General features: G+C 41.7%; 1 protein-coding gene across 3 annotated transcripts in view; it reads right to left on the minus strand.

Annotated features, from left to right (window-relative positions):
• Positions 1-307: 307 nt before the first annotated feature.
• The window catches only part of cadm2a (cell adhesion molecule 2a), a 225229-nt gene continuing 208852 nt past the window's right edge, over positions 308-16684 (minus strand). Inside the window, exons 5-10 of one of the 3 annotated variants that reach the window (XM_042092897.1) lie at positions 12285-12446; positions 11150-11240; positions 10665-10843; positions 8777-8890; positions 2478-2600; positions 308-1970 (exon numbers count right to left, since the gene is read on the minus strand). In XM_042092897.1, coding sequence (XP_041948831.1) covers positions 1855-1970; positions 2478-2600; positions 8777-8890; positions 10665-10843; positions 11150-11240; positions 12285-12446 — 785 coding nt within the window. In that variant the 3' untranslated portion in view covers positions 308-1854. The remainder of the gene's footprint in view (positions 1971-2477; positions 2601-8776; positions 8891-10664; positions 10844-11149; positions 11241-12284; positions 12447-16684) is intronic. The other 2 variants (XM_042092896.1, XM_042092898.1) reach the window with 2 other exon arrangements.

Below are 16684 nucleotides of genomic sequence, written 5' to 3' on the forward strand. Positions count from 1 at the left end.
TTTCTTTTCTTTTTTCTTTTGCATTAAAGTATGCACCTATCAAGTGTACCGTTTTTGTACAGAAAATGATTGCCTGTAAAAGGATTGATGGTTAAGAATGGAATAGGAATGGCTGCCTAAAGTTTTATTTGAACGGAAATCAAAGCTTTTACTATCTTACAGAGATGTGGGCATGAAATGCATAAAGCAGATGAATATTTCAGGGAATATACTTCGTTCTCAGACATTTTTGATAAGATCAGATTGGTTTAGGTTTAATTCCTTGTATCCTCATGCAAGTCTCTGATGAACACATCACAAGGCTGTCTGAACCTCTGTCTGAGTCCCAGACATCAACATGTTTATTTCAGCTGCTGTCAATCAAATGGAATTAAATAAATGAGAGAAGAAAACAAATCAAACAAACAAAAACAGTTCATACTTACATAATTACTTATATACATGCCTTGTGCAAAAACAAACAAAAAAAAACAGAATGTATTCTCAGTGGGAAAAAATAAAAAAAACTAGATAGGAAAAAGAACTAGATAGATAAACTTGCATTATCACAATTTTCTAAAAGGGATTCCAAGATTTATCAACCATTTTTACTTTTCACTACATTTAGAGGATATGTGACTTAGGGTCTATTTATTTCTAATTATTTGTCATATCAGTAGAATGCATCAAATGGCCTCATATAACACTCAAAAACTCCAACACTTCTTATTTACTCATTTAATTTCAATAGACCAGTGTTTCTCAATCTTTACACTAAACTTGGTGTCCTACAGCATCCAATCGACTGACAGAGAAATCGTCTCTTGTGCTTGTGCGTCATTAGGAAACAATGGTCAAACTGCAGCCACTGGGGATATGTCAGAGCTATTCAAACACACAACCACTCATATACTGTATGTGTGTGTTGCCACAAGATGACCTTTTGGAATGATGATATTAAGAGAACTTATTTACAGAGACAGGGCATGTCAGTGCTCGAATATACAGACAATTTTTCAAAAATTGTTGTGAACAAAAGAAATAGCGATGGTGATTATGTCAACTCTTTTGTGCTCACTTATGTAACAATTAAACAGTTGATCTACTTGATTATTTTCTGTATTTCATATCTGGTGAACATCTCTTTGCTTCTACTTTTTGTACTCCAGCTACTAAAATGGGCATACAAAACTCCTTAATGTACTATACTTGCAAGAAAATCTCTACATTAAAACAAGGATGGCTCCATACAATTTATCTATGAACCAAATCATAAATACTACTAAACAGTAAAGAAGATGCAAGCAACTCAAGACAGAAGACATATGCTGTAACTGAATGGGGGCGTTACAATGGGAGGGAGGTCTGTATATTTAGGCACTGTGTCAATGTGGATGTGCTGAGGTTGTATGAGGAAAGGGTCAATATGTTTGAAACAATAATGTATAGGCAGCTCTAGAAATGTCTGATTTCATTCTCTTACAATTGTTACAGAAACGTGAATAAAAAAGGTGACATTTTCCGCAGCTACAGGTGCCCATACAAAGTTACCAGTGAAGCAGTTGCAGTTTAGAGCCCAAACAAACAAACAAACAGACAAACCCAATGCCGTGGTAAAACATGTCATCAAATGAAAACAGACCAAAGGCAAATGGTAAAATTACTAAAAGAAGAAGAAGAAGAAGAAGAAGAGGAAGAAGAAGAAGAAGAAGTAGTAGAAGAAGAAGAAGCAGAAGAAGAAAAGTAAGAGACAGAAATAATGAAAGACCAAGTAGTTCACTGGTATGTGGTAGTCCCCCTACCCCCCTCCCCTACCTCCCCCCCATCATGTTGCATGGCGTGTAGCTCTGTGCCGACGGCCTCTGCTCCTGTGCTCTAGATGAAGTACTCTTTCTTCTCCTCAGACGCGTGGTTGCCCTCAGCGTTGATGATGGCGGTGTCGGCATCCGGGGCATCATCGGCACCTTTCGCCTCATTTGTCAGATATGTTCCTGTTTCAGGAAATACATTACGCACTCTCACAATTACCATGGGTTACACATAGGCACAAGGTGTTTTTGCAGGTGTCAAAAATAGGCCCCACTTTACTCTGACTGTTGCAATTAAAGCATTTAGTACTTGCACTTATTATTACATTTTATTAGATGTTTCTGACTTTAAACCCAATGCAAAGTACATATAGTAACAGTACAATTATTGTAAACATATAAACACACAATACTGTTATTTTACTGTTGTTAACTATTCTAAAACATAATGGCTTTTATTCTAATGTTATTGTAAGTTGCTTTGGAAAAAAATGTCTAATAAATACTGTAAACATAACCATTACCATAACAGGCAGGGCATGCAAAAGGAACTAGATAGTGTGTGTGTGTGTGTGTGTGTGTGTGTGTGTGTGTGTGTGTGTGTGTGTGTGTGTATGCGTGTGTGTGTGTGCGTGTGCATATGCGCCTGTGTGCATGTGTGTGTGTGTATGTGTGTGTATGAGTAATCACCTTTATGCCTGGCCAGGTATCGCCCCAGTACGATAATTAAACAGAGTGTCACAAAGACCACCACGGCCACCACTCCACCAATCAGAGCATGGTCTGTGCTGTGCTGCCCCAGTGCATTCGGATCTGTGGAAGGAAAGAGAGAGGGAGACAGTGAGAATACATGTTTGTTAGAGTGTGTGTGTTTGAGAGAGAATGTGCATGCAAGTGTTTTGTGTGTGTGTGTGTGTGTGTGTGTGCGTGAGTGCGTGAGTGTGTGCGCGTGAGTGTGGTGTGTGTGTGTGTGTACTGTATGTGTGTGTGTGTGTGTGTGTGTGTGTGTGTGTGTGTGTGTGTGCTGTATGTGTACTGTATGTGTGTGTGTGTTTGTGTGAGTGAGTGAGAGAGGAGAGAGAGAGAAAAACAAACTGAGGGATAGAGAGAGAAAACTGAGGGATAAAGAATCCAATGATTGGACATGCCAGAGAAGAAAAACACAAGTAAAATGTTACTACTCCCTGTGAACAAAGTCATTAAACCCTAAACGGTTACTTGACAGTGTCGACATAAGAGTGACATGACACTGTCATGAAAGTGTCATAAACAACAGTGTCATGTCACTCTTATGTCGATACTGTCAAGTAAAGTGTTACCCACTAAACACTACAGCTGGTTAAATAAACTGTCAGAGAGAGAGAGAGTGAGTGAGAGAGGAAGGGAGGGGTGAAAGAGAGGAGAAAAGTTAGAGAGAGATCATGAGAGGAGTAATGATAAATGCGGTAACATTTTGAGCAGTATTGCCGGGTAATCACATCTCTTGTTTTAAACATTCTGACTGGATGATCATGGAAAAACTGGTGATTTAAATTTTGCAGACAAAAATCTACTTCTCAATATCGATGGGATACTTTGCTTCACTATTGCTTAGCAACACTCTGGCAATACTGCCCAGTAACATCAAAAAGTTGCCCTCTGTTGGTCTTTTTTGGTTAATCTTGTCTCTTGGCTTTTTTTTCTTACTAACTACAATTTTTCTTCTGCCTGCCTTATTTTAGTCTTCCCTTAGTAGTCATATGTTATGTTTAATCCTCAGGAACTCAGGAAACTTTGTGCACTAGATACTGTAGACTCCAGATTTAGAATAATCATTACAGTCAACCTTAATTGTTTAATACATTCTTCCACAGCCTCAGTCAGGCACATTTCCATGTACTCTCAATTACTTTGTACTGTAGCTATTTATAATATCAATTATTATTGGATTATATATCTGGAGACCTTGTGTTACTACTGAGGCATCCAGGCATTTTTTATCAGTTCCAGCCCTGGATAGCACAACAGTATAATGCAAAGAAATAAGAGCACACAGAATAACATTTGTTTTATTTGTTTACAGTGAAAAAAAATGTTCTAATGTAAATGCGCCAAGCTGATATATTCTTTAAAGGCAACATTCCCCTGACAACCACCTCAGTGTTCTTACATATGGACATTGTATGCCTTGAACATATACACTGTATGGGGAATATGATGATACACTGCTGGATCTTATGACACCGGTAGCCTTTTGCAGAGCATCCAGTCGACGATAACAACATGAAAGGTGAAATATTCTGTTCCTGGAGATTGATATGAATAATACAAGTCATTTCATTACTGTCTGCCTCCATTCTGGGACACAGATCTCTCTTCCCCTCTTCTGGGGAATAACTTGGCTTGATCTATGAGGGATTCAATGGCCTCTCGCACAGTATAGATTGACAGAATCCATCAGCACTGCAGTCCACATACACAGTGCCAAGGATGAGCAAAAGGAAAAAAATGAAATAAAAAGATGATACGTTTCTTGTGTTACCAATCACATTATATTTTAATAAGGCCAGATATATTGCTGTCGGTGAGATTTTTAATATTGGTGCAGATGCAAATCCCCTTTTTTAATATTTATAATCCCTCCCGTCTTCGCCTGTTCAAATGAAATGACTTCCAACTGTCCTCCCTCAGCCCCAGGTGTTACCAGCCCACTTGTCATCGGGTCAGGCGCCCAATACGACATCTTCATCTCTCTCTCTCTCTCTCTCTCTCTCTCTCTCTCTCTCTCTCCCTCTCTCTCTCTCTGTCTCTCTCTCTCCCTCTCTTTCTCTTGCCCTAAAGGGCGCTGAAAATGGTGATCGCTTTGAAAACAGGAGAAGTGTTTGACAGTGTTTGAGAGTTTCTCACGTTGACATTCACATGCTGGTTTTTCTCAAACCTTCACCCAGGGCAGACAGAGAAGGAAGGAAGGAGGGAAGGAGGGAAGGAGGGGAGGAAGGAAGGGAAGGAGGGAGGGAGAGAGGGAGGAAGGAAGGAAGGAGGGAAGGAGGGGAGGAAGGAAGGAAGGGAGGGAGGAAGGAAGGGAGGGAGGGAGGGAGAGAGGGAGGAAGGAAGGAAGGGAGGGAGGGAGGGAGAGAGGGAGGAAGGAAGGAAGGAGGGGAGGAAGGAAGGAAGGGAGGGAGGAAGGAAGGGAGGGAGGGAGGGAGGGAGGGAGGGAGGGAGAGAGGGAGGAAGGAAGGAGGGGAGGGAGGAAGGAAGGGAGGGAGGGAGGGAGAGAGGGAGGAAGGAAGGGAGGGAGGGAGAGGCTCGTGATAGACTGGCTCCCTGCGTGGAGTCTGGCTGATAGCAGACGGGACTCGGGGCGTGTTCTGTTTGGAACAGCCTTCTGGGTTTGCGCTCTTTCTCCTTGTAGGGGAAAAACATTCAAGGTGAGAGCTGAGATTCCAGCCACAGTTTCTCTCTCTGAGATCCCCAGGAGCACTGCTATGTTGAGGGGATTAGAGGGTCTCTAATCACACAAAGTATTTTTAATGACTGCCTCTGAGAAACAGCAGTGGAAAAAGAGAAAAAAAAATCAGTGACAGCGGTCAAGTGGTGTGCAGGGCTCACTCTGAAGCTCTCTCTCTCTGAAATTAGAACTGAGAACAGTGGCTAACCTTGACTAATTACATTTAGGAAATAAAAAATAAAAAGTATATTAATACCCTCTATGTCAAATTGACATCTGACAAAACTGGAACTGGACAAACTAAACAAATGCTCATAATAAACACATGTATTACACAAACAATTGAAAACACGCTTTGAGTAGTCCACGTTGGGAGAACATTAAACTAATATGGCTGTGCTATATCAGGCAGAGTTGTAGTGAATCGGGTATCTTCCTAAGCAGGTTTTAAGTGAGAGCTCATTTGAATATAATTACTAACTCAGCTGTGGGGAGGCCAGCCAGGCTCAGCTCACCCACACAGACAGTGACAACCAGCAAACAGGGCTGTCTAATGGCGCAAAGTAAACTTATGGGTTGGCACATGCAAAATAAAAAATCTAATTTTCCCACTGAGAGGCCACTGTTTTTATAATAATATAATGTCCAAAGTTATTTTTTGCTTTGCTGTTCCCAGCAAACATTTTAGTACAGCTTTCTGGGGAGAAAATACATATCTGTATAGCCTACTTTTCATTGAAAGCTTTACAGGTCATTTAAACTGAACTGTGTAAAAAACTGATGGGCGCATTACAGAATGGGGAAGTTTATTTAAAACAGATCTGCACATCAGGGAGTTGAGTTTTTGGGTCAGTGCCTAACAAGACGCAAGACGAGACAACGTTTCGATATGCTGCTGTTTAATTGGATTTCTCCAAACAAAAACAGAAGGCCAGGAATAATAATGTCTGGCCTAATTCTCTCTGCCTGGTGTGGGTCCAGTCCTGATCTATGCAGTATGTGTATTACTTGTATTTTTCTCAACAACAACAACAACAAAAAAGCTCAAAAGCTTATAACAGTAAAGTAGAAAAAAACATTACAATACCAAAGAGAACAATAAGAGTAAAAGGATAGAAGTGAGTATTATTCATCTGGTCTTGTTCCAGTCCTAAGTCATCTGCTATGATGGGCACGGTCCTCTTGTCATTGTCCTCGAGGGGTGAAGCATTTTTCTCATGGCACCCCTCTTACAATGAGGTCTTTTTTTCCACTGTTTGAACTGAATGAAAGGGCACCAAGGGGGCTTCATTACAGTAAATGAGACCCTCTCACTGTCTCTCCCCTTTAAGTATCTCCTCTGTCCCTTCTGTTTTTAATGAATGGCAGGACAGTTACTCACAATTACTGTTAAATGGCTAAATTAAAATGACTTTTGTCGGGGATGCATTCATTTTAATCGCTTTGCTGCTAATTACGTTTTTAAATCTCCCTGTGGTCCCGGACTGCCGAAGGATGAAGAGAGGGGTGGAGAGAGGGAGAGGAATGGATAGAGAAAGAGACGGAGGGTGAAGGAGGACACATGAATGGACGTGTCGACACCTCCCTGACGGGCTCACCTCAGGGGCGCCTCTGGCTCTCTGCCTACCCCCCCCCCCCCCCCCACCCCACCCCCCACCCAAACCCCAGTCCTCATCTCCTCCCACACTACACCTGGGACGGCTCTACTTTCCCTTCGTTCCTTCTTCCTACTCTTTCAATCACGACACTCTTGAGGAAAACTAATGGGGAGAGAGAGAGAGAGAGAGAGAGAGAGAGAGAGAAAGAGGGAGGGAGGGAGAGAGAGAGAGGAAACTAATGGAAATGTTCATGGAGGAAACAGACTGCTCATCTGAATAAAACTCAGAGACACTGAGACATTCTTCCTGCCACTTTCCTAACCACAGAGAGAGAGAGAGATTGAGAGGGAGAGATAGAGAGAGAGAGAGAGTGAGAGAGAAAGAGTGTGTATAGGTAGAAGGTTTGAGGCTATATGTCAGCATTCCTCTTAGGAGGACTAGCACTGCAGTCTCATACACAGTTTGACAAGTAGAGAGGAAATTTTTTAGAGCTGACTTTATTCATTAGGTCTCCAAGCAACTACAATGCAGAATTTAGGGTACATTGGGGTTGGGATCTTAACGAGATAGCAATTATCTGACATTAGAACATCACTGAGTGTAGATATTCACCTTGATTTCTGAATGATATTGGGATGCCACGCTAAAAAAAAAATTCACTTTATTTTCAATTTATTTTTCACTGCTATGATGATGACCCTTTATGACGGGTAATGGATTCCTACAGTACAGACACAGTTATGCCATCTTAGTTGTTAATTATTCATTTGAACCCCACACAATGCATTAAAACTGAGATCAAATAGCTATAGAGTATCATTTACTTGTTTTTATCTCTAGCAGAGTTCAGAGACACACACATAATCGTTATCTGTGATGTGGTCAATCTGTATCTGTATCTGTAGCTCCGCCAACACCGACCAACCTCTGTCAATTCGTTTACGGACGATTCAACATGTTTAACATGCTCAAGATGTTGAATTGGCATTGGAGCCATCCAGAAAAGGGTCTAATTGGCTGTTTAGCTTGGCTATTGTTGCTAAGAAGCATTTGATATGATCCTGAGATACAATCCTGGTAGTTAGCAGTTTGCCTCTGGACGATTGGATCTAATAACACAGTATGACCTTCTCTTTTCTCAGCCTCTTTCTTCCTTCAACAACCAGAAAACAGGGAGAATGGGAGGTCGACAAATTATCCATCTTAACAAAGCAAAACAATGCCATTTTGCAAAATGTTATCAAAGACAAAGAGAGAGAGAGAGAGAGAGAGAGAGAGAGAGAATATCCTATCCTATGAATAATGAGTTTTTTTGACAGTAAAGAGTGGAAAAGAGCACCCGGCCCAGCATTTGAGACAGAAATTCATGACAAGAAAAACAACAGTGCCGACCTTCACAAACTCCGGTGAGTCTGTGAGGAGAGAAGGCTCCTGAATGATGTAGCTGGAGAGGGGCGTGATAGGGTTCTGTTTAGTTGGGCCATGCTGAATGAGGCAAAGCTCAGCAAAGAGAGAGAGACGGAGAGAGAGAGAGAGAGATAGAGAGAGAGAGCAGAAGTGAGAAAGAGAGTTTGGGGGAGAGTGCATGGAGTGAAAGGAGACAGAGAGAGTGATAGAAAGAGGGGATGGAGTGACTGAAGTGCAAGGAGAAGGACAAACTGTGTTGAGGAGCCGTGAGATTAGAGACAGAGCGAATGAGAAACTGAAGAATGGAAGATAGACTGGGTGGAGAGGAGGCAGAAAGAGACAGAGAGAGAGAGAGAGAGAGAGAGTAGGGGGCATGCATGAGAGAGAGGAAAGGAGAAAAGAGAGAGAGAGACCTATCTACTAACATCTACCCAAGAAAGAAAGAGTTCAGAGTGACAAAGGTGAAGAGGCAGATGGACAGAGGGAGTGAGATGGAGGGAAAGGATGGAGGCAGCTCCAGGGTAGCTACAGCTGGAGGGAAGCGTGTTGTCCAGTACCTCTCTTACCAGTGGCTGCAGGGTTGGCGTGCTTGGTGTCTATGAAGGGGGTGGTGTCTGGTGGGGTGGGCTGAAGGGGAGGTGTTGTGGATGGAGGCGGGGTAGTGGGGGCGTCTGGCCAATGGGACAACAACATAAACAAACAACACAAAACAATACAGAGTATTGTAGAAAAAAAACAAACAGACAGACAACACAAAAACAAAAACAAGGAAAAATATGTATAAAATGGAACATTAACAAAAACAAAGAATCAAAGCAAAACAAGGCATATTGGCTATGTAAGGAGCATGTCAGACAGACAAAAAATGTAAACAATGTCATAAATATACAAACAATGAAAATGAATAGCACACAAATAGAATGGTTTAAACTGACAAATCTACAGGGATATTCAGGTGTTTAGCAACAACAAGCAACAACTCACAACCAGGTGTCTTAAATCCTAGGTTTATGAGGGATAAAGTGAAAGCTAAGACTAAAAGCACAGCATTTCTTGCATGACAATGGATGGGGATAGAGCCAGCAAGGCAACAGACTGGGAGACATATTGTGCTGCTCACGCAGACTGGTGGCACTCTGTAAAGGAACGCCTACACAGCGCTAACTTTAACAGGGCATGGAAGAGGAAAGAGCAAAGCAATATTTCAACAAAACACCGCTGCCATTTTGTCAATAACAATGAATTTGAGAGGGAGATTTTATTAATGGCATCATAAGGAGATCCTACAGGTTTAAATAAAGCTAATGAAAGCCGATACCTTGAGTATGTCACTGGCTACTCACCCTTCATATCAAAAGACAGCAGAAGGTTCTACGGACAGCAAATTTCCCTCAGTAGGCTACACTTGTGTTCCTCCCAGCGCAAACTCTGACATAAAGCATCTGCATCATCGTACCACTTCAATGGGCGCTAGCATTGGGAAATGCACTGTCTTTGCCTTTAGCGCACAATATACTGTAAAATAGTCTAAAGCAGTGAAGGCCATGGTAAGGAGGCACATGTGTGCTAATTATTACTGTAATGGAGGGAAAGAACATGCAGTGGCATTTGAGAAGACAGTGGCTAATGCATTCAGCACACAGACAGCACATTTGTGGCAGCCAATTACCCCCCTTCTACTCCTGTGAAGTTGTCACTTTCATAGCAACCGGCATCATTAAGTGCTTCAGTTATCTGTGCTGTGCTGTTGTCCTGACATTTTCACGAGTCAAGAAGTTGATTCCCGGCCCGCCAAAAAGGCTAATTACATTCCTTAGCAGGAGAAAAAGGGATGCAAAATCAAGAGAGGGGAGAATATGAGACTCCTTTGTGTGTGTGTGTGTGTGTGTTTCCTGCCCAAACAACCTGACAGTGTTTCCTTCGGCCTCAGACTTAGTTTTGTTTTTAAACATATACTGTTAAAACTTCTGCTGCAGTGCCAATTACTGATTTAATACACATGGAGCTGATTCAGATGTCTATGCTATATACACTGTAATCTGTTTTACTGTTGATCAATATGCAAAACTTTAGTCTTACTGTGTTTTTTAGTCTTAGATCTTGCAATCACTCAACTCTGATTCAGCTCATAGAGCCAGAAAAAAGTTAGCAAAACATCTAAGCTTAAAAAAAAAGTAACGCTGTGTTCTATACGTAGACTCCAGTCTACCACTCATATATCCATTACATTTAATGCTTAATGTTTCCCCTTGCTATGAATCACTTTACAGCAAGGGGAAACAGGTCATAATTTAGAGTTATTCATGTTCCTTTTAAACAGTATTGTCTGCTGGAGATCTGTAGGAGATGTACAGTGAAGATCCTTTCGTTGTAAGGTTGTAAAACAAAAACAGGGTTATCAAACGCAAGCAGTATGTATCTGTGTGCAGTACGCTGGCTACTCACCGTAGACTACTAGTTTGTATTCCTCATGCGCTGTACCCAGGAGGTTGCTGGCCTCACAGCGGTATGTACCGTTGTCTGTCTTGTTGAGGGAGGTGAAGGTCAGGTCGTGGCCCTCCACAATCATTCTGTCCAGGTCGGGCAACTCACCACCATCTTTGGTCCACAGAACGGGCTCTGGCCTACATAGATGAATGGAAACACACACTTATAAGAGTACCTGTGTTGCAAGGAAGCTGGACCACAAAGTACTGCATAACATACTGAGCAATGGCACACAACTGAACATGATTTAGATTTATAAAGACTATAGGATTACGGTTTAGAGTCATGCAAGTACAGAAAGTCAATGTGCTCTTATAACCTGATAACTAATGTGTTACGATGTACTAAATAGCAAAATTACACAGCAGTAGTAAAGTAAGTTCTACTCCGAGGAATCATAATTCCTAATTTTAATTTGCCGGAACGGCAACACAATGACTTACGGAGGGTTTCCCTTGGACACACACTCCAGCTTCAGGAACTGTCCCTCCTGGGGGAATGGCTGGATGTGTATAATCTGCACTTGGGGGGCATCTAGGGCAAAACAAGGAAAAACCACACGAGACTAACTCAGACGCTGTTACCCCATGAGACAAATGCAGTTTTACTGTCACAAAGGCTCTCCGAGGACACTGGTGTCTGTCTGAACAACTTTGAGAAAGACTTCCAGTCTTTCTCGGTCTGAGTTTCAGTGGATCCAAGCATCCACAAAATGTGCTCCCCCCCCCCCTCCCCCCCAACACTGGGCTTCTCATCATACCTACACATGCTATCTGGCCCTGCTCCAGGCATGCTAAGCTCCTAGCATGGACCTTTACATTCAGGTCCTGTGTAAAGGCAGTGGTCAGTGTGATTGTAATGCTCTTGATTAGTTCAATCAGGCGTGTTCAGCTAATCAGGAGTGGTGCTGGTGAGTGCAGTCAGGTATGCAGAGTGGGAAGGACAGAAACAACGCTGAGCACTCTGGCCATCAGGAAAACTGAGCTGCGCTGGCACATCGCCGACCTTCAAAATCAGGGCCAAACATCAAATTCTGAGCACTGCCTTGACTGGACTAAGGAATGCTTTAAGAAGAGAGAGTCCTTTTTGAAATTTCATAAGACAGTGTTGGAATGTTTGGATGGAAAGTGGACTAGGGCCAAGGTTACTGTACTGTATATAAGTACAAGTATAAGTATAAAGACTGAGAGATTTGGTCTCTGCATTTATCCCAATCCGTGAATTAGTGAAACACACTCAGCACACAGTGAACACACAGTGAACACACAGTGAGTTTAAGCACACACTAATCCCAGTGCAGTGAGCTGCCTGCAACAACAGCGGTGCTCAGGGAGCAGTGAGGGGTTAGGTGCCTTGCTCAAGGGCACTTCAGCCGTTCCTACTGGTCGGGGTTCGAACCGGCAACCCTCCAGTTATAAGTCCGCAGTGTTAACCAGTCGGCCACGGCTGCCCCTAGGTTGGAGGACAGGTAAGGAGGTAAGGAGGTAAAGAGAGGGCAGAAGAGAGAGGTCGAGACGGTCCTCAGATGTACAGTACGGAGAGAGCGTGAGAGAGGAAGTGAGGTGTATCTGTACTCACACTGCACCTCCAACACCTCGGTGGCCTGCTGTGGGGACGAGGCCAGGGACACGTGGTCCACCTGGCAGGTGTAGGGGATCCCGTCATCATTCTTGGTCACCTTCATCTGCAGCGAGCTCTTCACTGTGTACGTCTTGCCACTTAAATTCACCTCCTTCACACCTTGGCAAAAAAATGGACAGTGTATTAAAAGTGATGTCCCTCAATGTCTCATCACTGGAGGGTGAATTCAGTGTTAAGTTGTGTGTGTGTAAATGTACATGAAATGTTAAAGGGAAATCATTTGGTGTAGATGATAAACACTACTATTAGTGTATTTAGTATGACAATGGTAATAACACAAATCAGTGGGTTCTATATTCCCATCTAATTCATTGCAGTAACCTACTCTGACAAAAGCTGCTTTATTAAGTGTGTATTCCCATGGTATTGGTATTTGCGACATAAAAAGGAATGTAGACGTCATATTCTGTCTGTGTCAGACTCTAGATCACAAGGGATTCCTGTCTTAACGGTGCAAATTGCTTTTTAGTTGTCATGAGGCTAATACATTACTGAGGGAAGAGTGGGGTTCAGACAATGCAACCATTTCATGCCTCAACAGCAACAATGTAAACTGTGAAAGCAATCAAAGGAAGTCATTATGTTGAATCAGTGCATTTAGGGAAGCACAGCATTGGTAATTCCCCCATTTCAAATTAAGGCTGAATCAGAGGAGACATTAACAGTCATCACAGGAAGCTTCCCCCTTTCAATGCTTTCCTTAACTTTACATTAAAACATTTAATTGGAATTGTCTTATGGGCTAAAGACAAGTTTCACTGACAAGAATTGAACATTCACTGCTGAGGAAAAAGAGACTTTAAAAGATTAATCAAATAAATAGCACCACTTACAATAAGTCTTGTTGATCCTAGCATGTTGTTGAGAATTGCTTTAAAACTTAAACTGTTTACTATGTTGTTAGTCGCTTGCGTCAGCCAAATGTAATGTAATGTAATGTAATGTAAGTACACAATGCATTAGGAATCTGAAGATATTTTTGACACTTAAGTTGAAAAACAGTTAGGACTTGAACAAATAATCAAAAAGCACAATGACATTGACTGAATAGAAAAAAAAAAACATAATCTCAATAGAGGATGGTGACACACTCCAAGTGACACAAGCAGTCATTAACCATCTCTCAAATTCATCAACCATCTCTCAGAACGAAATCATCCCTAACCATCAGCAGGCCCAAATACTTTCCTCTGCCTGTTCCTCCAAATGATGTATATTCATATATCTGCATCTTTCCTCACCTCGTCTCTGTGAGGACTCAGGAGAGCTGAAGAGCTGTCCTAGCCCCTCTGGTGTTCACTGCAGATGGTGCTCAGGCATGCTGCAGACACGCTTATCTGACAATTAGAGGCTTATTATAAAAGATTGGATAAAAATGAGCGGAATTTTTTTTTAGAAAAAAGGATACAATAACTCAATTAATTACGAAGAAGTAAGAAATAAACACAAAACGTCTGTGCGTTCACCATCTGTCACTTTCTTCAGTAAAATTACAAGGGACAAAGGCTAAAAGACTTTTGCTGTGACTAGATTCACATGAAGCTGAAGAACAGTATCTATAAAATACTCTTTGCCTTTCCTATGGACATTTCTTCTGTACAAAGGGCTAATGTGTCTGGTGTCGCTCTTTACAAAATAATAGTTTACAAACTGCCAATACCATTCTCTGAGGAAAGTAAAATAAAGAAATGCTTTTGAAATGCTGTCATTCTAGATTTGTTTTTTCCCTGCAGATTTCCTGAGGGTGAAGTGAATTTCCATAAACCCTGGTCCTTATCTACGCCCCCCCGTCATATCACCGTATGTCACTGGCCAACATGTCAGCAAGCACACTCACATTGCTGTAGGAAACGCAAACGAGACATTCACAAATATGGATTGTTTTGAATTGGCTCTGGGCTCTGAAGTCAATAAATAAATAGCCGAGATGCAGCTCAAGGCAACATGAGCGCCCTGAGCTATTTGTTCAGACCAGGTCTGACAGGTTTATTAACATTAGCATGAAACAAACACCTACATTATGTGGTGTTGACACTAAGCTGTCGCAAAGGTTTATTTCATTCTAAATATTGACTTGCTTCATTGACATTCTTCTTGGTTTCTGTTTTCTTATTTTTGGATCAATCCCATCCCACCCACTCCACCAATATACTGCCACAAACAAACAACAACAAAAAAAAAGGAGGAAGAGGTTGAGAGAGGGAACACTCCGTGTAGAGGTCACATCAGGTATCAGACAACACAATTGTGCATACTGGCCAAAGCCTTACATTATCTGGGGGGAGAGTGTTAAGCCTCTCAAAGTATGACAACAATGGATGGATATTTTATGGAATGTATTAGTTGATCCTCTAGAGAAATATTTATTTTATTCTGATTTCAGGAATAGCATCAGGTCCTTTTAAAAGCCAGACTGACGCATTCGGTGGTCGATGACATTTCCACATCCTTCTATGAGCCAAAAGGGAGGCAAAGGCAAACACATTTTTCTTATTAAGTATAAGTATAAGTATAAGTATATATACTCTTTTGATCCCGTGAGGGAAATTTGGTCTCTGCATTTATCCCAATCCGTGAATTAGTGAAACACACTGCACACAGTGAACACACAGTGAGGTGAAGCACACACTAATCCCGGCGCAGTGAGCTGCCTGCAACAACAGCGGCGCTCGGGGAGCAGTGAGGGGTTAGGGGTTAGGTGCACTTCAGCCGTGCCTACTGGTCGGGGTTCAAACCGGCAACCCTCTGGTTACAAGTCCGAAGCGCTAACCAGTAGGCCACGGCTGCCCCTATTGGTGGTCATTAAGACCTCACTTACTAGTACACCAAAAATGGCCATTTCTGCATTTGGCTTCACGTCGGTGTCAAATGCCTCATTTAAAGTTTTGCAAACAGACGACTAAAAGTCTCTTAACTTTGGACAAGTTGAATTACAGCGGTCACAGCGGTCATCAATGTCTGGATAGACTTTGGACAGTTTTGATTTGGTGTAATAAATTCGATGAAAGACTTTAAACTGTATCAGGTTGAGGCGGGCACAGGAGGATGTTCCATTAACTCTACTCTGAGCACAGTCCTAGGCTGCATCAGATATATCTCCATCTCAAGCTCTTCAGCCCAATCAGTTCTGATTTTATCTAATGACACCAAGCTAAACTAATCAACTAATCTAAAAAAAAAATCTTTTTTTTTTTTAAACTCAACGTCACACGTCAATATTCTTCTTTCTATTTTTATTTCAGAAACAGTCATTTCTCCTTGCCGCTGAATGTGTCTTCTAATTCCAAGTCAAGCCCAGACATTTAGAGCCGATGGATGAGTCAGCTGGTCTGTGGACTCTCAGACAGACCCCAACAGCAGCCCCTCTGGACTAAACCCCAACCGCTACAAGCTTTTATGCACAGCTAAAAAATGTATGACTAGTTTTAAAGGAAGGCTACCTCTGAAGAGGAGATGGACAGAGACAGATTTATAGCATGAGGAATACCTGGCCAGAGAGAGAAGGAAAGATGGAAAGGAACAGAGGGGCAGATAGGCAACACACAAAATAGTCAGATAGAGTGAGTAGGTGAGAGAGAGAGAGAGAGAGAGAGAGAGAGAGAGAGAGAGAGAGAGAGAGAGAGAGAGAGAGAGAGAGAGAGAGAGTGCTCTGGATCCAGTCCCTACTAGATTCCTCAAACACATATATGATAGTTTGGCTCCATTTATTCTCAATAGACCTCATTAGAAACATGTACATTTCTGAATCCTTTTAAAACCGCTGTCGTGAAACCTCTATTTAAAAAAGTCAAATCTTGACCATACTATCCTGAGTAATTACAGGCCTATAGCAAACCTACCTTTCCTAAGCAAAGTACTTGAAAAAGTTGTTTGTAATCAACTTAATACCTTCCTCAAAGACAGCAGTATTCTCGAAAAAAATTCCAATCAGGTTTTAGATCAAATCACAGCACAGAAACGGCCCTAGTAAAAAATGGTTAAATACCATAATTTTCCAACTAGCAGCAGTTTATACATTGGTTTTGCAAAATTTCTTCAGCTATGAGGTTATATGTAAACTGTATTACAGGCCCTAGACCCAACAGCAAGACATACAACATAAAAAAAGAAATAAATACATAAACACATACAAACATACTCTGATTCATGAGAGTCTTAACAAGCACCCATTCCAATGTTTCCACAAATATGATTGATATCTGACCGAGCTGCACCTGGGGCTTGTGAGCATCATTATAATACAATAATAATAATAATAATATAATACACGGAGGCAGTTAATATGGTATTAATATAGTTTCGTTTTTTTTAACTTGCGTAAAACACTGTCCTGTGGC

Source organism: Alosa sapidissima, chromosome 5 (assembly GCF_018492685.1).
Source record: "Alosa sapidissima isolate fAloSap1 chromosome 5, fAloSap1.pri, whole genome shotgun sequence".
NCBI classification, from domain to species: domain Eukaryota; kingdom Metazoa; phylum Chordata; class Actinopteri; order Clupeiformes; family Clupeidae; genus Alosa; species Alosa sapidissima.